Here is a 26,878-nt window from a genome sequence, read left to right as displayed (position 1 = left end):
ATATTTTTTTCAGATTAATCCTATATATAGCTACACCCAGTTAATTTTTAATTTATTGCATTTAACTTTTATTAAACAATTATAATTTTATAATTTATCACTTTAAACAATTAAATATGTTCTTTTATATTTATTTTATTATAAAAACTATTTTATAGTACAAGTATTAATTTAAACATAAATATTGTATTTTTTTGTAATATTTTTAATTAATAATGTACCTAGTAATAATATGTGGTTATTTTACTAAATATACAAATTTGGATTATTACTTTTATTTATAATAAATAAGTATTCAATTATAATATAAGTACTTACTTAAATTATGTTAGATTACATTTTAACAGAAATTTCATTTTTTTTCCATCTCATAAAATTTATTATATGTTTGACTACACTTTTTTCGTCCAAATTTCAAATATTAATTATTAAATTTTAATTAATTTAAATAAAAAGATCTCGATTATATAATCAATTTTGATCGTTTTAAATTTTTTAAATTTTATTGTCTATAAACAGAAATATCAGTTTAGTTAATGAACATAATTAACTCTTTTGATCAAAATTGAATATGATAAAAAATGGTCTTAAAAAAATTGATATTATTTGATTTGTTACAAAAATTTTCAATGTTCTAAGCCTACCTAAAAAGAAACTTATATTGTCTTGTTTTGTTAAAAATAATATTTTAATGCTTATATTTAGTAGTATCACAAAATTGGAATCCTAGTTGAATAATTTTCACTAAATAGTATTTATTTGCTTTAATAACACACACATAAGTTACTATACTTAATAACAATATGTTTTAATCGGTCGTAACTTCTACACGTATTATGTTATAATACATAGTAATTTCTACTTTCAATCCTTTAGTATTTTAAATTTAAACATTAAACGTATTATGTGCATAATATATTCTGTTAAGTAGGTATCTAATTGAACAGTTTCACCAGCGATTAATTATTATAACGTATAGCCATTTTTCATTTTAGTACAAGTGCCTACAGTTTAATGTAGTTTCGATGTTTTGAATATAATGAGTAGAGAAATTAACATAATTTTATTATTATTATTAGGCAAAATTAATAATATTTATCCTTTTGATTAGTGCCAAGCACTCGTTAATGATATTGTGTCTATCATATTTTAAAAATAATAAAAAAGGAAAAAAATCTAGAAACTGGATGTCCGTAGATCGAAGTTTTAGCCAAAGTTGAGACACACACCACATAGACCTAAATCACCCGTCAGAAGCGTAACCGAGTGCCGCACCGCATCAGACGTGGTAGTACGAGAGTAAAGGACGACGACACGCACGCACATTACGAAGAGAGGATGATGGGGTGATGTCGAATGCCGAACAAAAATAATACGTTGAGAAACTTCCTCTGCTAATGTTCTTTTTCTCTTTTTGTCACACAGCTAATGGTTTTGTTTTTTTTTTTTTTTTACGGACCCAGATACTAGAACCCTCGATTTTTTATGCTCGCGAGATCCATTTTACTCTTGGAAGTTTGCCCTATTTTCATTTCGATGCGAGGTTGTTGTTGGTGTTTTCTTTTTCGTTTTTTATTTATGCGGGTAGTATTGACGTAAATAGAGCAAAACGACGGTCAAATATACGGGTCTTAATGATCATTTTCGTTGATAAGAGGAGAGGTGTGTGCAATGTGTTATTTAACATATTATTATTTAAATCGGTCTTTTTTATACTTATCTCTAAAACACTTTTGTCGACTTTGTTCTTTAAAAAGCACTATTGATCCGATTTAAACAGCAAAATGTTTTAATCACATAATGACACACTCTTAAAACTCATTTATTTTGCCGTTTACGTGTATACAGAGTTAACATAATTATTATCACTAATTTTCAAACATTTTAATATTTAAACGATTAAACGTAATGTTTTTAAACCTTCGATATACACTTTATGCACGGAGTACATACATATCACTCATAAGCCGTATAAAAATTCCTCGAACTCCAGTCAGCCAGTAGTATCCCACCTGCATAATATACACTGTTTAGGTTTATTTTTTAATTTTTCAACCGACACCTCGCAATCATGGTGGGTGAATTCCTCGCTACATCGACGACGGAGTATTCAGGTTTAGCTCGTCTCGGGGGTTTATGACCAACTCTGATTATGCAGGAATCTTCAGATTCTTCGATTCGCATATTTCCGTCGTCACCATTCCAGATAATGCTCGAATTCCTGCAAATTTTGGGAAGATATTATGTTGTTATTATTATTATTATTATTATTGTTGCTGTTGTATCGTATCGACACTTGGCCAGCGTGACATTGTATACACTCGTGATGCGTGGGGATATAACGGGGTTACCGGAAGAATTTGTTTAATTGGACATCCCGAAAGTGTTTCTCGAGCCTGACCCAATGATAATGTTCCACACCTCGGTCTAGGGTGTATTCGGTGGCGAGGTTGGAATTACCTTAAAAAACGCCGACGTCGACCCATGACTGCGTGGTTATTGCGGCACCTATAAAGAATTACGTGCACCCGACTCTTGTCATATATAAATATATTATAACGTTACACCCTCGGCCAGCTCTAACAGAGAGAAGCCAGTACGGGTTTATCCGGAGCTAAAGTACGGTTGCGAGATTAAGGTCCAATGACCGGCGCGTCACGTAGGCACGTATACGTACACGAGAGCTGAATGAGGCACATACGTGATGCACCATACAGCGTATAACAGAATATCTGCGCATTATTATGTATAATATAAATGTGTTTATCGTTCAAAAGTGCAGAGGAACAATAATTGCCGACGACCTGAGTGAATACGCCGATAGACACGTCGTTTGGCATACCAATTATCCGCCGCCGCCGTGGCCACAACCGTGGTGTTGATAGGACACGACGAAACGAGTATTATTCTTTTTTTCCCGACAATTATTATTATTATTACGTTATGATTCACGCCGAGAACAGAAATATTATTATTATTGTCGTTGTACACGACGATAACAGCACGGGGCTCGGACTCTTTTTTGCTCCAAAAAGATCCGACAACGGCGACAACTACAACTATACTGTATAATACTGTTCTATTGTTAAAACGTATCACGCCCGGAAAATACGACAATATATAATATATTACATTGATACGCACAACAGACGACGGTAAAATATAATAATATTTATCACGTGATAAAAATATAATATTATGTCGATGGACTACAACAGTTAAACAGTGCTGTTGTGTATGGCGAGACTCGACGAAAACCGAGGGGCTGTTGAAATAGTGGTGACTAAAATATGAAAATACGATTCTATTCCATTTTCAATCCGGACAAACTGTAGATTACGATTTAAGATTATACATAGCATACATGAATTTTCTAATGCTTAATTTAATAAACCATGAAATTAATACACATTATGAACAATACTAGTACCTATTATAATTAATAATAACTATTTTATTAGTGCTCGGAGTGGATCTTTTTATAAATAACAATTATGTCTTAGAATCAAATAATTCATTTTTCGTAGATTAATTTCAATTAGTTTTTCAACTCATATACAAATATTACCAGAAATAATATCAGTTTTAAAAAAACAACATTTTACTTTCTAGTAAATTTTATATTGGGTAAGTATAAATATTTTATAGAACAAATTTTTTTTTTATGACCCGTATTTTCACCGGCAGACTTGCTCGTTTTGTATCATATTTTGGATTTATATCGTTTCCTGTTTGTCTTATCATTTATAATGGAATAGAAATATCTATTCTATAATTAATTGTCATACACTTAAGTCTGTTTAGACGATCGCAGTATTTTAAACCGCGTCGTGAAAAAGTAGACGGTTATCGGATCAATGCATGTGCCGGTTATTCGTCGTTTTTTTATTTACCACACGTCATAATAATATATTATCGATATTATGTAATAACAATATAGGTTCACCCTGTCGATAGAAATACGACGACAAACGAATAAATATATTGTTATGCGCACCCAAAAGACGGTTTGGGTGGTGTTCGCGGTCGGTTCACCCGAAAAAATGGTCGAGACGTTAAAAAAAAAACAGTTTCTTGCTGCAGTTACATATTGTTTTCTCGGCCATTTTTCTCGATTTTCTTTAAATCTTTTGGGACATTCCAACAGTATAAAATACCATCTGCGTTCAATTTCCAATCTATATAGATAAACAGTAATAATATCGTACGGTATAAATAAGAAGAAAAAGTATGTTGTTTTTTGTTATTTTTTTTTTTATTTTAGTTATTGATCTTATTCACAAATAAGCCTTGATACTCTAATCTGGCTCTTCGTTACGTTAAACAGAAGCCCGTACACAATTAAACTTGACTGGAACATTTTCTTTTTTTTTATTCACTAATCAAATTACTTCACGGAAACACACAATTAGAATACAAATTGACAGACATAGACTGTCAAATGTGACTTTTTCAAATCCTTTCCTATCAAGATTACCTGATAATGGACTATTTTATAAAAAAATCTTGTAATCACGAATGTTCGGATCACATTATTATGTGCAATGGTGTAATGATAATATGTTATTTGTACAATGATATTATTTTATTACAATGGATCCGTAATTATTTCTCTAATAATTTCCGTACGAAATCACGTTAAATGAAATAGATATTACAGGTATGTAGAAAAATATGATAATACCTTTTAATTAAATGATTATTAAAAACCTGTCTAAGCCTGAAACATCATACTTTTAATGAGATGAACTCAACCCGCAACGTTCGTTAATAAGGTTTTAATTATTTCAATAAATAAAAGCTGATTACAATCTCATTACGACTTAAACCAAGTAATCAATAATTAAACTGTACCTCCTAACTTGTACTTAAACTCTAAATAATATGCCGATCTAATAAACTATTGTTCACCATTAGATGATTCGGCGTTTTATCCATGGACACAAATTTTCTGTAAACGATAATTACATTTTCATTTTATTATAGATTAAAAGGGTTTATCAAAGATTTGATTCTATACATGCATAAACTTACTATAAACGAGGAATATAAAACGATGTACAATTTGTCATTTACTTACTAAATCTTTTTTTTTTTTGATAACGGAAAAACAACTAATAGTATTTAATTTATAAATAATTTTCATTTCATAAAATATTCAACAGTAAAATCTACCAGTTTTAACTGGACAAAACTTAAAAGTATTTCCTCAATCACTAAAAACCCTTTCTAGTATAATATTTCAAAATTGCACTTATATTTCAAGATTAAACATGGCCCAACTTCAGCTATAAGTACTTACTTTTATCCGCGAAAATATTTTACTAGTTTAACGCAACTCGTTTTTTTTGGAATACCTTTTTGAATTTTTTTTTTTTTTTAAACGGGCTATAATGTAATATTTTTTTACACAAATTAATCATTTACACAGCGTACGTTTCAAATTCTGAATAATTTATACGAAAAGCAAATCGCAACCAATTTACCAATCAAATTTAAAAATAATTAAATTGTGTTTATTTCTCAAACTCCCGCAAGATAAATCTAATTTAATAATATATACATGATGTTTCCATACATTATGATTATACTGGATCAAGCTGGCGGTATGATGTCATTGATGTATCATAATTAGGACACAAGACAAGTGTCATCGGAAACATGATAAAATATCAACAAATCGGTAATCAATAAAATGTGGGTATATTAATATTTTATCAAATATTCAAATTCATGGCAAAGTCTTGAATGACAACTAACGTATCGACAAAATCACCAATGTATAGCAACTCGCAAGAAATAAAATTATAAGTTATAACATTAAATTACCGGTGATAAGTAATTAAAAGTAAAAATCAATCTGACACATGTAATAATTATTATTGTAAACGACGCGTGCCGTTTAATTGACTCTCAACTTCAATCAAACTTCGCCGCATAATGACGCGCAAAAGAATTTTCTAAAAAGTAATCGATGTTTTAACAAAATCATATTGAATTGCGATTTTCATCATTGATTTGTCTTTATCTGTCTATCTCTCTCCCTCTCTGCATATATTTTTACGCATACATCAACTGCGCTGCCGAAAAAAAACATTAAAAAAAAGTGTAGTTACGCAAAATTAACGACCAGTGGCTGGTATATATATATAATATCATATTATAATAAAGGTGCGTATAGGAGTTCGCAGACACGCGGATGGCTATTACACGGGTTCGTAATCGCTTGTGCATCTGCCGGAGTTATATGTCTCTTCGTCGTAAGCGCCTGCATCATCACTGGGGCCATGAGCGGATTATTGTCCTGGAAAACGGTATGGAGTGTACATACACTCCCGTCGCCCACGCAGCAGGACGCGCCGCCTGCGAAATTAGATAATGTCATTTTCAGGAGAAGCCGAAGAGAAAACGTAACAATATCGAAAGACGTTAGCGTCAGAATATTAAATTACGCTTTCCGTTCTACCGCTCACTCTCTTTCTCCTTATCGCTTTCTTTCTCAATCTCGTTCTCTCGCTATCTCTCCTTTTCTCTCTATTTCTATGCATCTGCTTCGTTCCTTTACCATCTTAAGCCGTCTACAAGGCGATGTTTTCTAATGAAAAGAATATCGTCTTAATGCTGTGGAAACAAACGAGACGAGATAGATGAAAGCACATGGAAAAAAATCCACTAAAACAAATTTATGCCATGCTCCGGCCGATGTGAAAAACTGATGAAAAACTCCCTTATAGCTCAATATATGTTCTTCTGTTCGTGGCTCATTTCACTTTACGCGTATTTGTACGCACAATAAAATATAAATATATTACTTTTACGTGATACGATGACAATACACGAGTAATATAAAATTGAATTGAATAACTTCGCGTCAATAGTCCAATAGCTGCTGTGTGTCATTTTTGATTTATTAAAATTAGTCCAAATACAATATTGCTCTGAAAAACAAAATATCAATATTATTATACAATTGACAAAGTTATAAAATGTATGAATTCGGTTTCTAAATAAAAATGTATATCTACTTAGTATATTTGTTTCTTATAATAACTGTTCTTATACAATTGTATAGTGTTAACATGTAGAAACATACACATTTTATTAACTAGTTGCACACTTGTACATGTATCATAGTTTTAAGATCTGAGAATAGAGAACAATTATCCATATGATAAGTATATTATTTTTATTCAACACTGTCTGTATTTATAATGTATGAATACAAAATTTAACTCTCGCCCCACATACTTAGTGCGTATATTATGAATCATAAAACGTTTTATATAGATGAGATTAATTTTTAAACAAAATAGTTTCACTTTGCTATCAAACACATTATGTAAAAAATATTAATACAGCTAATTCTGTCGATAAAAAAAAATTAATATATCATCTATGCATGAAGTAATGATGTTCAAACTGGTGATAACCCTTTATAGCCCAAATATTCCATGTATTATCCAGAGTTTTATACTAACAAACGAAATTTAATCTGTAGTATTTTATTATCGCTGTAATGATTGCATTAAATGTAACCAAAAAGGTAAATATATAATCGAAAAATTTTATAAAACAAAAAAAATATATAAATACACCTATTGAATATCAATTATTTGACCGTCGAGATATGTGCGATGGTCTGTTATTTTTCATAACTATGAAATGAAACTAAGCTAACAGTAAACGTGATTATTTTTTTAAAACTCACCAGTGTATTTCAAACGTTTACTCGTTAGACCTGGCAAGAGAAAAATCGTAGCAAACGTTCGCTTGTAGACCTGACATATGGGGGTATATACTATATAATAATATATAGTCGCTCGTGCGCTTAAAGATCGCCGATACGTTAATATCCACCATCGTGTGTGAGTGTGTATACAATGGTGTATATTTGCTCTGCCGCGCGCGATATCAAGTTTTCTTGCGATTTATATCTAAAAGTTCAATCTACCGTTCCTCGTGGGAACAAGGGTCGTGTGCGACGGGGGCGAGTGAAGACCACGACTGCGTGCAGCACGGATCTCGTCGTCGTCATCGTCATCGTCATTGTCGTTGTCGTCGTCGTCCCCGTCTCCACATCCCATCATCCGGCACGCAGACAATGGAGAAATAACGTGGCGTTTGGAGGTAATAAGTTCAAATTACTTCCGAGCCGAGTGTCACGAAATGAAACCGAAGTTCGACGTCGCGGCGGTCCCGTTGCCTCTCGCCCCTCACGTACACCACCGCACTGCTAACTCACTCTCTCTCACACACACACACTCTCCCACACGCCCGGTTGCGTTTTGTCATTCGATCTCGGTCAAACGACGACTTTTCGAGACTCTCAACTCGGAGGAAACCCGTGTCTGGGCGGGTCGGTCGGTCGATCGGTTAGAGATTCTGAAGTACGTGCGCCAAGTCAAGCGCCACATGACTGTGGTACACACTTGTGAGCCAAAAGATGAGTACCACATATTATATTATATATGTGTATGTGTGTGTGTGTGTGTGTGTATATTTACGGATATTATGTATACGCGTCGTTAAGGGAAAATACGACACTACACACACACATATGTATATATGTTTGTTATATTATTGAATGTGCAACAGTGCAATTCAACTGTTTTACAAAAGTAAAAATTCCTGTTCAGGTTTCAAGTAGGTAGCGTTTCTTGGAGTTGTCAACTGTACAAAATACAAATACAACAATAGTAATACAATATACTATATAATATTATTATTACTTATATAGATAGCGATGTGCATGTATTTCCTTCAGTTGAAAATTATTCATGGTATACACACACGTCATGGCTTATGAAACAAATTATTATGATAAGCACTTAACGCAAAATATATATTATATATGGTTATAAATTCTTTAATCGTCGTAATAATACTCGCATATATCAACTCTCGTATATTTTATTACGACTTTCAGTAAAGTAAGGTAAAATACGGTAATTAATATTTTTAATAAAATATTGTAGGTAGACGTATTCATTTGAATTTATCAAAGTTAATTATAAATAAATATAACGTCAAAGAATAATGATGTGTTTTTCGTTTAACAATATTGTAATATTATTGAAGTAAACTACAGATAAATTAATTTACTTTATTCAAATCAGACAATTTTTGTCGATAAAATATTAATACTTGTTGATTTATGATAAAAATGAAAAAATATATTTTTATATTTATATATAAAAATGAATATATATATATGTGTGTGTGTGTGTGTGTGTGTTTCAAATGCAATATAACTAAAACCAATAAACTACTATTGTTAGTTTACGATAAGCACACAATATGTTATTCCAGTATACCAACATTGTATATACGACGAGAAAATTACATTGTAAGCTTATTTACTGTTTATCTAAATAAAAATCTACCCCAGCTTTTATGCAATTGATTGCCTTAAAAATAATAATAAAGAAATTGAGCATATTTGTTTCGTATTTTTTCGACAGAATGGCCAACCGGAAACGAGAAATGCGACAGACAACGAAGACAGTTTTACAAAACAGCAATTTGATATTATTCAACAGATTATGCATCACACTCAACAACAAATAGCGTCATCAACTGTTTCAAAAAATTCGAACTTGAAGAATTCGTCCAACGCAAAAAATTGGAACAGCCAACAGGTACAAATAAAATTCTCCGTATTATTAAATTTAAAAAAGATGACAGTAATAGTTTAAATCAATAATTTTAATCTTAATATGTGTAGTAAGTAACTAGGTATATTAGTAAATACTAATTTAATGTATTGCTTAGTTGTGGCACGTATTTAAATGTAACCATTACACTAATGAAATACATGTACGCAAACGCAATACGTTCATTATTAATGAAAATATCGATTTTTCGTAAAATACACTAGTCGTAACTCGAAAGGTCTCTATTATACTTTGAACACAACATGACATCTTCATTTTTGTTTGGTTTTTTTCATACCTTTTTCACCCCCGTACACACGTCAGTGGGGAAAAAAATTGTCCTACCCGTGTCTAACCTTATTTTCTCCGGCAAAGGCGTTCTAACTCCATTTCGAATTTTTGCGCTTTTTAAAAAGTACGCATGCACGTTGTACGGAAGATGAGAAGAAAATAGGGTAATTTCAGCATTGCTTTATTTCGTCACGCGGAAAATGACATAAAATCAGAAATAGTAGTCATATGCATGTATATATCATTATATACAACACGCATGTGTAGACTTGTGTATGTTTGTATGCACTATGCGAAAAAGTGTACGATCGTCTTGAAAAAAAAAACAATTTTACCGATCTCATGGTGACAAACACATAAGGACTGAATTTACATAACAATTGCCCATTTTTATTATTATTATTTTTTTTACGATTCCGATATACAGCGTTCTTGACGATCACCCTTCACTACACCACCACAACCACCACCGATACCATGACAATATTGTAAACGAAATATGTGATATGAGGGATGATGTGATGAGAACAAACCTTATTCGTTTCTATCACCTACAAAAATAGAAAATTCTGTGTGCCAATAAATTAGGATTTTGTGACGTACGAATATATATGGATATAATATAATAACATATTGAGTATGCCACGTGGGTTTTCATAATTGCAGAAATTATAATTATTTATTATTACAGTATACGTGAAATTTTTGAGATAATAGATCTATGTGTCTAAAATCGTAGCAGAAGATGTAAGACGTTTAAACAGGATTAAGCATTACGTTAAGTTTTAAACTGACTACCCTACCCTTATAATTCAGTGTGTGGACAATTTTAAAATCACGACTAAAACGCGAATAAATAACACGCACACAATTTTATATTATTATCATACAATTTACTTGGAATACGATTTAATTATTATCACATCCATTAATATTGATCCATTCATATACAGTGTATAGTCGGCACTCACCGCGTCTCGAAAGTGCTGTGCAGTTCATATACCGCGCATATGAGATAATTACGGTTAATGTACAATAGGTCCAACAGGAATTGTTACTGCGTTTTCAATAGATCGTTTTTGTTCGTTCCCGAGATAAATATATAGATACAATTCGAAATAATAGTTTTTGTTTTCACCCCCATTGTTTCGGCGCGGTGTTTTTGAAAACAGCGAGCGCCGCATATATTATATAGTTATATGGCGCACAATAAAATATAAGTTACGATTCAAGTTGGCGCCATAAATTTGCCAAAACTTACTTTTGGTACCTCGAAATCGGGATACCCGAATTAATGTTATATGATTATCTGAGGACTGGGTATACGGAGTGCAGTGCGTGCTCGTTTGATATAGTTTATATTTTATATCCGAACACGCCAAAAGACGCTTTCTTCCAATTAACGTTGCGGCCGCGAGATGATATAAACCTCATCGTTATTCGCCTTTTGGATTTTAACCACCGGCGACGGCGACGATATACTTATAAATAATATAATAGCATAACCAAATGCAATATTCCACTTTAACGCATTTTGTTTTTATATTTTTCGTTTTTCCCTTCCACCGCACACGCTGAGTTCGAAGTTTTGCGCCGGAACGGCGACACGCTATCACTCTCGACATAGCGTGTGCAGCGATTTCGCTTAAAAAAAGTATATGGACCTTTGCGGCTGTGTTGGGTTGGAAACCCCAAAAAGCTCACGTCATCGTTTGCGAATTATATTTATGCGTTATTTTATTTTTATTATTTTTTTGCTCTACTTCTTTTGAGGGGAGGTGTTTTTTCTATTTTTTTCCATCCGTTGTTCGTTGTTAAGAGGGGTACGAAATTTATGTGCGACCCTTCTCGAGCTTTTCCACGTGCTAATGTCCTACGGCGCACGCCGCGACGTACGCTCCTCAAAACGATACCTGAACATGAGACGCGACCATTTCCCGTACAACGTATAATTTATCATCCGGCCGACGACGTGAAATTGCAGAAAAAATGTTTTTCCTTTTTTTTCCTCCTCCGTCCCATTATTCCGGTGTAACGGCTTTGTTTCTGTACACATTATACACAATAAATACGCCACATGTGCCTTTATACGACTAAGCCACGTTTTGTCACGAGTATTTACAAGACAACCACTCATACATAATAATATGCACAAAATCATGCACCGTTAATTAAATGACAATACATCGGCCTCCGGTGGTGGTTATAGTACGACTGACCGTTAATTATAGAAACGACGTGTTAGTTTAGGTAAGAGAATATTATATGAGTGCCCGAGTATAGTACAGTTCTATAGTATAAATAGCTACAGTTAAAACTAAATGTTTTGATTTAAAAAAAATTCAATTACTTATTTCATATTAATGATAATATTGATAATTGTATTGTTCTACAAAAATATATTTTTATTTATTAATATTTTTTACACCACTAGCCTATTTTAATTTTAGCTTAATGAAAACAATTTGGGAAATATACGTAGGTATTATTAATAATTGTATTGCATGTTAAATCTTATAGCATATAATATACTATAATATTATGTACCTGTAAGTCGTACAACATTCATTTTGTGCAATGCGTAGAACTAAAACTTGTAATTATACTTACTTAAAAATGTACAATCTTGATTCTAAAAACTGATAATTTTGAAGAAAAAAATAGCTTTAAAATTAAAACTATAATATTATGATAATTTTTATTTTTTATATTTAAAAATGTAATTTATATAAAATGTATGCACGAAACGTGTAATTATTAATTTGTAGTTTAAAGACTCTTGTGATAGTAGGTAACAACAAATCTATTAACCTACAAAATATATAAAACTGCATTAGAAAGTGCTAAAGCACTAATCCTTAGCCCAAGCTCGAGATGAGTTAATAGTCCCCCCCCCCAATGATTTGATGTATATATTATGCCAAAGCCTTAATAATTGTATATTATAACATATTTGAAATTATCTACGATAATGTTTGTGACTTTACTAAAGTGCAACCGAAATTGGCAGCATACGTACAATAAACCAAAGGACCAGTGCCGAATTCGTATTTCCCATAATCGATAACGCTGATAATTTCTTTATTTTATACTTTTCCCGACTAAAACCGAATTTAATCAAAAAACGGAAATGCTTATAAGTCTACAGTGTTTAAAAAATGTTATATCCATTGGGAATAAACAAACGTAATATAGTCTGTGGCTGTCGACAACGCAGGGGTCACGATTTATAAATATATAGTCAAAGGCCCGCCGGTATAAAATCTCGATTTTCCAGCGGCCCTGCGGAGTATAGTCGTTCGAGAGAGGGTACATAATTTTGGACGACGGCTCCGGTACAGACGTGGATTTCATTTTATTTAGTTTTTATTCCTCTCTCTCTCTCATCCCCCTCCCTATTTCCCACTCAATCACTCTCTCTCTTTTCGGAAGACCAAAATGCCGTCCAGCTGATAGAACCCGCACTAATGTCCGCACAACGCCTATACTATTATAATAATATGTGTGTGGTGCGACGTATTCAGGTCACGTATGGCTTAAAAAACGTACCGGAGATTTTAAACCAACATCGAGGACCATTTATGTGCCCTGGAAACCAAAACGTACGTATACATACAACCGTAACGTGTCCGCAAAATACGAATTTTCCGAATAAAATTATACGCAGTCCGCTTAAAAATAGCGCACGTACTTATTATTACCATTGTTGTTGTATTATTATGTACGCCCGCTTTGTAGTTGTGCGTCCTTTGCCAAGGTATAATACCTCTTCCCTGTGACGACTATCGCCACAGCTACAGTTACCGGGAACATATTATTACGTAGGTCTCCGGGTCTATGCCCGGCAGCCATGTCGTCGACAAAAGGTTCTCCTCTCAAAGGTTGCTAATTTATTATGTGAAAAAAAAATTAATAAATAAAGTCCACTGAATTGTTGAACGCGGGGGCGAACGAACGTAAGTAGATATACGTATTTCTAAAAATAAACGCAGCCATTGAAAGACGATGGGGTACATACATATACTGCTTTTTTGTTCAAACATTATATTCGCCCGGAACAAATAATATAGTTGCGATGGTAGCAGTGAGTATAATAATTTCAAAAATTTTTCCATTCCTCTCTTGCTCTCTATCACTCTCTATATACTGTATTTCACTTGCTCTCACCTCGAGCGCGTGCACTCGTTCTAGCCAATCGGAAGTTATTCCTTTATTTGACGTACAGCAAACTTCCGGTGTACTGGTTTCAATTCTATATTATTTCAGCAACGGAAGCAACTTTTGTGCATATATACAATATATTTTATATATGTACATCAAATTATACGTTATTATTACCGTCGTTTTTCGTTGAACGCGCATATTATTCAATGTTTGTCAGTCATCCGAAAACCTTTACATCATTTTAAGATAATCATCGTAATTACTACTATTATTTCAACATTAAAATATAATATTTATCAATGTATTCCATTAGTTATATCTGATGCATGCCTATACATTTCTGAAAAATACACGTAATATATGAAATTACTATCAACGACACATTCAATAACATTTGTATGGTTAATTTAAAGTGTTTATCCAGTAGTATATTATAGTTTATAATACGCGTGAAATTCGATTGTAGTCATTGTACCTAAATATTTAAAAATAACGTGATGATGTTACATATATATCATGTACAATTGTACAAATGATATAATTATACAATATTTGTTTGGATCATTCTTAAAACTCAGATACTTTCATGCCCAAAGTATCAATGTTGTATGTTGTTGATTTGAAGACTATATAAATATTTATTTACTCGATAACATTTCGTTACTAAGGAAAAAATTGCAATTTAATTTTTCGTTCAAAGAAATCATACGACAGTCGTTGCTCCATTTTTCTTTTGAACTCAATACCTGAGGGATCTGTACAAAGTATAATATTTATTTTTTAATAACAGGATTCGTATGAGCTTAATATATATATATATATACTACTTTACCCTTTAAATATTTTTAACGAACTGTACGTCGTTTACGTGGAGTTACGGACTTTTTAAAAATAAATATACTACGAATTTCTTGTCTATATACTTTACACTAAAACGTAATATTCTACACGTGCTGATGTCTTGACTGGAAAACTGTTTTTGGCGTGAACTGCTACCACAAGACAGTAATGACCTTTTTATACATATATATAAAATATAGGTATACATAATATGTGAGAACTAACCGTTAGGAAAGCGACCCTTGTATATTATAACAATATTATGTATAATACGATACAGTGCGGTACCGCACGAGAGAAGTAAATTTACGAACATTAATAACGACAATAATTATCGTCAAAATATGCGTGTCGTCATCCGGTGAAAATAAATTGACACCGAACACTGACGTGTGTCACATTAGACCGAACGGCGCCGCTAAGGGTGAACGGAAAAAGTGTGTGTGTTGCTAGATGAAGTGGTGGTAAAGTAGAGGGGAGGACATTATTTCTCAGGTGCGTTTGACGAATATGCATGACAGCGTCATTCTTCAACCGACCCTATAAATGGCACTCTTATTGCTGTCTGCAGACGCACGCACAAAGCCTACCCTGCGCGACCCCTTAGGGATACCGAAAAACTACCCTCTTACCGCTACCGCCACCGTCTCCCGTTCTCGACCCGATGGTTTTCACACTGCACATGCACACACACACACACACACACACACACACACACACACACAGTTACATATTATATACAGTAAACGCACAGGCACATATAATAATATATAAATGTACGAATAACAAGAATAACAATAATAATAATAATAATAATCACATCGTACGAAAAAGCTTCGTCGACGCCGTCGAGATTTGCTCACAGTTAACCCCGCTCTACTCCGTCTAACCATGTCCAGCACTCAAAATCCCTCATTCTTCGGTCTCGATGTCTTTCCACTGTGTATAATATTATTAGCCTACGAGGGACCGGCTGTGCTAGGTATGATGTTTGTGTACGACTGACAGGTGGTAAGCGCGCGTAATGTCTTATCCGTCACGACTTTTTATTTTTCGCGTTACCAGCACACGCAGACACACGGGCGTGCGAGAGCGCACGATAACGACGTAATTTACACATTCCTGATTAAATTGCCATCATATTGGTTTATATTATATATTATTCAATTCGGTAAAAATGAGCGAATTCCGTCTAACGCGGGCAAAGTGCCAACGACGTCGTATATTATATAAATCACTATGTTAGACAACGCTTATTTTCTTGGTGTCAATATAAACACGAAATTTATCAAACGAACTAACTATAAATAATATTCTATCATTCAAAATATTTGATTTTATTATTATCGAAATAAATATGATATAGTACTTAAAACTAAAACGAAAAAGTAACAATAATATACAAACACAATATGTGTAAGTACTGTAGTATTATGAAACCGAAATTTGAGCCCATAATATTTCACGAGTCAAAAATATTATTATTTTATTTATTTAATATTTTATTAGACTGATATAAAGTATACTATTTAAAGGCAATATAGCAATACAATGTAAATAATATTTTATTTTCATATTATATTACGACGACGCGACGTCAAATGGAGCAACTTGTCTATAAAGTTGGCACTAATGTGTATTTGGATATTCATTCATTAAGAACAAACTTCTGTTATAAAAACATTCATTGGACGTTGGAAAACAATTCGAAAAATACAAATAATATCTAATTCAAAAAACCATAATATTTTATTGTTATTTATAACATAAATGCATTTCGTCATCATGTTATTTAAGTACAATAGTTTTTATAAATAACTGTAATAAAAAATTGGAAAAAGTAATAGTTTATAAATAATCAATATACAACACAATATCCATAGTCGCCGGCTAAAAACACGATAATGTTTATTTGGAATTTTCATTTTTTAAAGTTATTTGTTTATTGTTACAAATTTTAAATTATAGTACATACATACAATATATTCATACAATTATATAATAATATAATTTTCAATATGTCATATACCAATCATCCGGATATTTGCCCGGACCACCCTTGACATTAATTAGTCCGGACAATCGTTTTACTGTATAAAAATAATTAGGCACTTATTGTTTTTTAATGATTAAAAATACATTAACTTATTTTGAGTTTCAAAACCGTATATTTTATTAAATACACATTTCAGAGCAACTATAATTGCACTGATTGACAAACATATTTATTCATTAAACTATTTGAATTTCGATTACGCCGCAACTTTGGTCAATTTAATTACTTATTAGATAATGTTGTTGGCGTTAGTTGTTATTGTTTGTCGATTTAACCTCTGTTTTATTCGATTTAGAATTATCATAAATGAGTACTTTAGACTACAGGACTAAAATAACGTTTTATAACTTGTAATCTGTATTTTTTTAGTACTCGAACAATTAATATTTAGTGTTATTAATTTTATTAAGATTGCAAATAAAAACATGCATTGTTTCAAACTTTTAAACTTAAAAATAACAAACGAATAATTTTTAAAATTTGTCATTACAAAAGAAAAATTATTAACAGTCGATAATAAAACGTTCATTATTCAATGAAATTCAATGAACATTGTATGATAAACTAAATGAATATCACTAGTAAGTTGTTACTTAAAACATATGCCTTCTATGTACATCAAAACAATAATACACATGAACACTCTTTTCGCAGTAAAAGTTTTATAAGAGTATTCAAAGAGAACTAAAATATTTACTAAGCTTGTACACATTAAATAGCAAACGAAAGCATGTTTTAAATACTCAAAATTGCATAAACAAACAAAAAAAAAGATAAAAACTACTAAATTAAAAACTCGTATGGAGTAAATTGAAATAAAAGATCAAATGTTTAAATGTAAATTTACTTTGCGCTTAGTGTAAATAATTAATGGAGTGTAGAAAAAAAAACAATTTCTAGTTTTTACGAGTTCACGACGACCGTTTTTATTTTAACGATCTCGTAAATATACGATATTTACATTTTTATTTCGAATTAACTTTGTAAAAATATGACAGAGTAAACATTTACACATCCACATACAAATGCGATTACGATTTATTATTATGACGAAAATGCGCTCAATTATGCACTCGTGCATTGTTCATGTATTTACTATACGATGATTTTTCTTAGGCGTCCGAGCGGACACACATACATATGCATAGTAATATATTATTATTATATATTGCACTAATACACCGTCTCACCCCCTTTCTAAGCACAATAAATTTTAAACGGGTTTAAATTTTAAAAAAAATACACCTTTTATCCGTATAGCCATGATCTGTTAACACGTTGATGACGATGATGATATAATGAATATTTATTATTATTATTATTATTATGTGTGTGTGTTATTATCGTATACGAGTAGTCCACCGTACAGGGCGAACGCAGGCCAATAAAGCGTCCTCGCGCCATTCCGCGGTCAATACTAACACATTATACACAGGTCAATTATTTTTTTATAATACATGCTCATTGAAAGTATTAAAGTTTTGAAAATATTTATTTCATATACTTTAAAGTAACAAGTAACGAGACAACATTTTTTTTCTCTTTGTATTGTTAATATTTTTTAACTTTTTCGAATAACAACATTCAAGAGAATTTAAATTTATAAAATAAAATTAACGAGTAGATTATAAGGTACATCTGGTATATTAATTAATATTAAGTTAATCAAAAAATAGTGGTCCGCTACTCCGTTCTTCTATACATGGGTAATTTACATAGCCGTAACCACTAACTAATTATCGGTTCGAAATTCAATTTATATATTATATATATTAAAATTATTAGAAAAATATCCTGTTTGACTACGTAATATGAAATGCAAATATAATATATTGTGTTATAACAAACCGTAGTAGGAAAAAATTAGTGTTTACATTTAAACGAACCATCCCGTGTATATATTTATGCGCAAGTCCGACATATACTCACTGACTCGTCTACGGGATAACCTCAATACATTACGTACACGTTTCCACCTAAACCGACCACATGTCATCATACTCCTCCGTACCTATCAACTACGACTTGTACTGTGGCGTCTCGACTGTGCCGGCGACAATCTAAACCTGCCGACCGACGACGATCACATATTATTATTATAACATGCTCCGGCACCACGCGAATCGGTTAGGACTTAATTATGTTTGCCTCCGTTCCCCGCGGTATTATATGATTTGTACACACGCACACTCACACGCACATAATATTACACGTACACGTTTATTTATAAATCGCGTGCGTATGTGTGTGTGTGTGCATTTGACAGTCGTCTCGTCGGGATTTATTTCCGTCTGAACAATGGTGCTATTGTGCCGACCCTCTCCCCTCGTCCAGGTGCCACAAGACACCCCCTTAAAACGTCACACGTACCCTCCGCCTCCCGCCGCGATCCGCTTTCGTTGACTAAATACACATACGCAAGCCTTGGCGCGTGTAACGTGAAACGAAAACGTCTTCGACAAGCGTATATTATGACGGGCGAATGTAGTGTCACCGTACATACCGTCATAGTGTGGCATCGGTGACTGCTGTTACGGCAGGGAACACACCACCGCCGACAGTCGTATGAGCTCGGAAAATATATTATTATTTTCTTCCCCGGGATGTCGCCGTCGCTGCAGTGCCTCCGTCTCCCGTGTAATAAATAATAATAAAAAAAAATAAAATTACCCGACGAGACGAAGAAGTGTATCGGTGGTGGATATCGATGGATGACACGAGTCGGAGTCTCGAATTCCACCGACCCGACGTGGCGCACCACACTCCGTCGTCGCAGTCGTCACGCGATCGAAATTAAATAAATCCACGGGTTTATTATAAATGTTGTACATTTGAATCGTTTTATACGTTTTCCGTCACCCGCCTGAAAACCACAAGCATAAACGGGATTATGACATTTTTTATTTTTTATAAACGCTGGACAGAATTTAGTTTAATTTGCAGTAATACTGTTATCGTCAATTTCCAGTATCGACGCAAGTACTCAACGATTAAAATAATTAATAAATATTATATCAATCAACATAGAATATTGGAATAGACTTTACTGAGCATTTTTTCTGCAAATAATTAAATAAATCATAATAAAGTACTATTTTTTAATCCATATAAAAAAAATCCAGTAATGGATTTATTAATATAAACATTACATATTTCATTCGCCTTAGCGCAAAATAGTATACAATATTAAATTTGATAGAACTAGTAATTCAAATAACGATTCTTAACATAAAATCTCGCTTGCTTAAATTTCTTCAACGCTTATCTGTAAGCTTTCCATACGCTTAGAGAAAATATTAAAGAAATCAAAAATTGGATATGTCTTAGAGATACCACATAAATTATATTTTCGCTCTTTAAAAGGTATTACATGAAACATTTCAATTACTATTTTATCAGTAAAAGTGTTCATAGAAAATAAAAGTAATAGCATTATAAAACCAATACATTCTTTGGTTAAACTTAGAATCACATTTTGATTCGTTTTTACTTTTTACTCTAGCTTATTCCGTCTGACCATTGCTACTTACATTATTGATTTTGATGTTTAATCCTAAAAGTAAATCAATAACTATAATTTGTATATGATTACTATAAAAACAGACATTTTGATACAATCACAAAAAAAAACTGAAGTTAAAGTATTTAAATACAATATAAACTATCTACACTGACCTAAAATCAGTATATCATGTGAAGTTATTTTTAAAATAAGTCTTGTCATTAAATAACTTCCTATAAATACATTAGCGAAAATTTTGAATATAGATACAATTTCGTTCAAATACTTTCACGTAGGTACGACAATGTACTAAAAAATATTCAGTTATCCATTTTTAATGAAAGAACTTGTTTACAAACGCACTTACTTAAATCAACATCATGTTTACAATGTAATTTGTTAATTTAGTAGACCTTAAAGGCAAAAAGTAAATAGAAAAGACAGTATTATTAAAAGTAACGAAACTCATTAAAGCAAAATGCCAGAGTTACAAATAAAAACTTTTTTTAATTATATACTCTTTATGTCTTGTTAAAAAGTGAGTATAATTTAAGTGAAATTATTAATGAAAAACCATTGTCTAACAAATAGTTTATATACATTTTTTATACAATTTGAAATATATATACTTGAGTACCATTGCATAGATCAGAACCACTTATTTATAAATAATCACATATTTATCATTGCAAACACTTCTAAAGGAAAAAGGATGAATCTAGTAAATTATCGAATTAAAGACCTAACCCAAATTTATATAGATAACTTAATTGTTAGCAAACAAAAAAAAATCACACTCGATGTATTCATATTTTTATAAATATAAAATACATACGTAGATCATTATTCGTTTTATTATTTCGATTTATACCTAATTATCATATGTTGCTTAAGTTGTATTGTGTTTTTGTAACATTTCATAGTAATTTATAATAGCAATTTACTATAGATTTTATATTTCTTTAGCTAATTAAAGTATTATATAATTATAATAAATTAATAATGAAATTATTGAAACATGAGTAGGTAATCAGTTGTTTATTTGAAAAATATTTATCGCATATCTTTATATTTTATATTTTCTCGATGAGTAATAGCAATCAAAATTTTATAATATATAATATATATTGTTATAATAAAATTATTATTATTAAAAACATATCCGATAAAATTTTTCATATTACAAACTTATTATCATACTTGAATCTTCAATATTTACATTATTTTTTGAAGAACAATAATTTCAATTTTAATAAATTCCGGATTAATTTAATACTGTTTTTCTAAATTTAAATAACATAGCATCTACCATAATTATGAAATGCCAGTTTAGAATGAAGCCACTTTAAGGTAAAAAGTTACTTACCCTGGAATATACATTCATGTATTTGCCTTATATATTTATTTATCTCAAATTATTTCCTTCATAGTTCAAAGTATCAAGTTCCATTCGTCTACATAAAAACTACAAGCCACGAATTACAGTTATCGACCAAAACTCTTATATCACTGTGTTATAAATTACCGATATTATATACTACAACTATTGTTGAAAGTTGTGACATTGAGTTGCATGTATTAAATCATAAATTAGCCTGTTTCCAAAATTGCCATAAAGTACTATATACATAACGTAATTTCTATAGTTGTATATTATTATATAATTTCTGCATCTGGTGAATTGTTATTGCACAAAATATTATGGGAAAAAATTAAAATATCATATTATCCTGACAGTACACACAATTTTACCTAACATTTGTGTGTAAATAACATTTTGTTGGTAGATGGTAGTTTATAGTACCACAGAATGGCCAAATAATATCTCAATAATTTATATATATATATATATGTGTGTATGATATGTAAGATAATGGCTCTCGTACCTAAATTTAACTTCAATAAAATAAAAGTACACATAAATGTATTTCTATTGAACGCTTGACGTGTATCACATATCAAGCTGCAAGATGGCATTCCCCGTTTTTCCCGTTTATCCATAATAGCTTTATGGCAAAACGATACGACCCAATGCATATTATGATATCGTATACCTCAATAGAACACATAGCCATGTAGGTCATGGAAATTAAATTATAAATATTTTTAAACAATCGGCTGACATACAAACTACACAGTCACTCCGTTTTACCGCTGGTAAACTATATACAGTAATAAATTATAAAACTATAATATTATATAGATGTTATTAAAGTTTATACCATTTTATAATTTAATTTTTGTTTATTACCGTTGTTGTTTGACGCAATTATAGTATTCAATGTAATATTCGTTGAACCCCCAATAAAAAATTCCTGTGTATTGGATTGTGGGGACGAAAACAATCGTAACAAATACGTGGTGGGAGTGAAATGCAAATCAGTGGCGGTCGTCCGAAAAACCGTGCAGGACGTCCGGGACATATACCGCGCGTTAACGGCCGGTGTACGATTCTTGGACCATTGCTATACATAAAACATTATTATAGTACACTATATACATTATACATTTATCATATATATATATATATATATATATAACGTCTCGACCCCCGACCCCGATTTTATTATTTTTTTTTTTGTGCGTACTTAATTTCATCGGCTATACGCGGGGGCGAAAACCGGAAACATCCGGTGTCCGGCCGGCGTCGCACAATGGGGAGAGAATCTTCGCACACCCGGTTTTCCTTGAAGGGATGAACGCGTAGGAGTAGTTCCGGTTGTGTACGCATTGTGTTCGGATATATTTGTACAATATACATGTATACGAGTGTGTGTATGTGGATATTCTTTTTTTTTAACGTCCTGGGAAAAATATGAACCACACGATGATTATAATAATATTACGAAACGGGTGAGCACAATGCATTTCACGTAACAATATGTAAAATCGCAAACAGCAGATACGAGTCGTGGGTGTATTTGCCGTTGAGAAGATTCCCCGCGATTAGCATACGCGCCTCACGGCTGTGTACAAACAGTAATAATGATAATAATAAAGGGAAAAATAGCATTCAAACGTCCTGAGACGTGAGGATGGGACATTTTTTTTCCCATGCTAACGTATCAACGGTGGTAACGGTGGTATGTTAATCGGACGAAGTAGCATCCCTACCATCCGCCGCGTATATGCTCGCCCCTACATCATAATATATCGCTGTCTTTTCTGACCTATAATAACCAATCACAAAATTTATGACTGTGAAATTTGTTTTTGACGCTCGTTGGCGTTTTACGGCCATAACGACATTCTATTTCTTCCATAAAAATATTCACGACCCACTGAAATTTGGCTGTAATGATTTTATCAATTTCCCATGTCCGCATTCGGCCAACCGTTTCGGATTTATGATTTTTATATTATCCATTTCAGCTATTTCTTTTTCTCTGACATTTAAAATACACAATATGTATACATACAATGTATATTGTGAAACAATTCCAAAAAACCTATTAGTCGACAATTGTGCCTGGAGCCCAGCACAAGACGTATGTGTGCGGACCAATAAGAATAACGACTTTTGATAAACTGTGACGGTGCTTACTCGGTTTATCTTACAACGATTTTCCGCTAAAATTATTATTGTCTACCTAATCAATTTCAATAACTGCCAAATGTTGTAAATTATTTCACTTATCTTCAATCAATACCATTCGCTTTATCTCACATTTTATTAAGGGACAGCTTGGCAACCTTTTCTCTCGAGACCTGTACACGATCACCCCTGCCCTAATACACAATATCTCTTATGCTATCCAACGCCCAATCTATATAGGTATATCCTTTTTTTCGTTATCACGATTTTATATACATATTTTACCCCGCAGTTTTCCTAATTCCGCAGCACGCTCTCTCCAATTCTCCACAGCACACCTTTTCTTATTAAAGCAATTTTTTTTTCAATCACCTCAATAATTTACTCTTCCGTCGGCTGAAGCCATTTTCAAAAGACTTTATTTTAATATTTGAATTTGGCGAATTCAATTTTAATTAGTTTGTCTGTTTAGTAAAACTTTAAAAGTAATATAATGGACTTTTAAAATCATTGTCATCGATAATACCGCATGGCAAGTTTTCGTAATAATTAAAAAAGGGTATTCGTGTATTAGTTTTGGAACACTCAAAAACTTTTTAACCCGATTTTAATTGTACTTGACACCAATACAGACAGCAGTATAGTACATAATAGTGTTGCTTTATCGAATTATATAATTGTCGTAACGTATTAATAAACAATGGAAATTAGCGGGTTATGCCATAATTCGATAACAAAATTAAATTTGTTTTGATCGTTACACTCCTCGATATATTATTTTTCAAATGAGCTTCTAACTACAAACCATGATAGGTGTATATCGAAAGTATAATATTGGACTCTGCAGCAGCTATATAGCGAATATATTAATAAATTATATGGCTGGTTTGTTTTTCGGTTAACTGGCCAGCAATATTGGACCGTAACGAGTTTGTTCTCCAGGAGAAATCGATGATACGCGCACACGTTTAGTCATTATATTCGCCAGCGGCAGTCGATTCGGCGTATAATACACGCATAGCCCATTTGTCGAACGATTACATTATAGAGCTATTATAATAATAATATATTATTTTACAGCAGTGGGTTCGACCGGTCGTGTGTAATTTAATGCAACGCGAAAATTTCTAGTTGAAAAACGCGATTTGTCAAATCGACTAATTTTATTGATCTCGTTTAAATTGCTATTTAAACTATTAGATATTCCAGATGCACGCCATTTCAATACCGTGTTTAATGTTGCATACTGCAGCTATATCATGACAAAGCTGTACAGAGTTCACGGGGGCTTAAACAATAATAGTATACCGATACACCACTGCGGTATAACCAGTTAACGGGTAACTGGTCCGATTCGGACCAGATAATATGTATTACAAGCATTTATAAAGCTCAGTGTTCCTAATCAGTGGAAGTTGGCGGCGATGGCGCGATAATCAGTTGTAAATAAATTAGTCTGGTCGCGATCACCGGCCCGTACCGGCTAAACTCCGGTCCTCCAGCCGATAATGACCTTCTGCACGTGTCATTTGTATAATTAGACGACAATAACACGTCTCCGGTCAAAATGCATTAATTATAAATGTATAGAGGACCTTTGCTCAGACTACCCTCTAACCCATCATCCCGTCTAGCGTTCACTACATCTATGCAATGCCCACCCACCCTCACATATACTTATTGTGACGTGTCCCGTGGAATTCGAACTGCAACGTCCGGCACAATCATCAGTAGTACGTATATTATGTGTATGTGTGTATGTGTGTGTAAACTTCCTACTGATGAAAGGACTCGCGATATGATTAATCGCGTCAACCGGCCACGCGAAACAAGCTCTAAACGTCAACGCTGAATGTTCGTGGTGGTTTTCGTCGTCGTCGTTCCTGTTATTTGTCCACGATTATCCCGGTTTCCCGAAAACCTTGGAACTACTTACGTGATAAATAACTCACTCGAAATATTTTTTGATTTACTCCGTGAAAAATCACCGACATGTTGCTATTTTTATTTCATTTTTTTCCTATTGTACGCTCGGAGCATACCATATTATAGTCAGCTGTAGTGTACGATATCGATTTATAAAATTGTATGGTACTTGTAGTTCGGTAAATTTTGCTAAACCGTTCGTCTCGAACATTTAAAAAATGATACCATTTATTTGATTTTACAAGTATAAAAATAATAGTTGAGTTTATTCATGATCAAACAGCGTTTCCGTAACAAATTTTCGCCTCGGTAAAAAAAATGATTTTAAACATGCTATATTGAACTTATTTTAACAAAATAAATTCCTTTGAGATTTTAACAACATCAATAGCAATTTAATTTTTTTATGTTGGAAAAATAATTATAATTCTGTACAATATTTTACCTCGTAAACAATCGTTGATCCTTTAATCATAATTACTTTTATATAAGTACATAATATACCTAAACTATAATATATATATATAATATGAAGCAGATTAAAACTTTCGTAATAGCAGTTAAAATTAACTAAACATCAAAACATCAATACTAATTGCAGCATGGTGTTTAAAATAAGCGAAAGAATACATTTTTCTTATACCTATTCTGTTTTCAATCATCGACAAGAATTTATTGTAATATACTAATATAAATTTAATTAAATGTATTTAAACACAATACTCTTATACAATTATTGGTTACTATTGATTTATTGATATAGTTTTTATTTTTACACCCTATAGGATTATGGTACTTGAGATGATTTCCAACTTCGGTTGAATGCTATTCATCGATACCTATAGCGTCCTTACAAATTTTGATTTATGTGGTAATCAGCTAGTATAATCTGCAAATTATAAAAAAATTAT

The 26,878-nt window shown here is 32.2% G+C and overlaps 1 protein-coding gene across 4 annotated transcripts in view; it reads left to right on the top strand.

Moving 5' to 3' along the window:
* The window catches only part of LOC113552348 (serine-rich adhesin for platelets), a 239,435-nt gene that overhangs the window by 180,144 nt on the left and 32,413 nt on the right, over positions 1-26,878 (top strand). For all 4 annotated transcript variants that reach the window (XM_026955204.1, XM_026955205.1, XM_026955202.1 and 1 more), the window contains exon 8: positions 9,462-9,638. In XM_026955204.1, coding sequence (XP_026811005.1) covers positions 9,462-9,638 — 177 coding nt within the window. The remainder of the gene's footprint in view (positions 1-9,461; positions 9,639-26,878) is intronic.

This window comes from Rhopalosiphum maidis, chromosome 2 (genome assembly GCF_003676215.2).
Source record: "Rhopalosiphum maidis isolate BTI-1 chromosome 2, ASM367621v3, whole genome shotgun sequence".
NCBI lineage: Eukaryota > Metazoa > Arthropoda > Insecta > Hemiptera > Aphididae > Rhopalosiphum > Rhopalosiphum maidis.
Note: the sequence above shows the minus strand (reverse complement) of the source record. Positions and strands in the feature narration are given on the sequence as shown.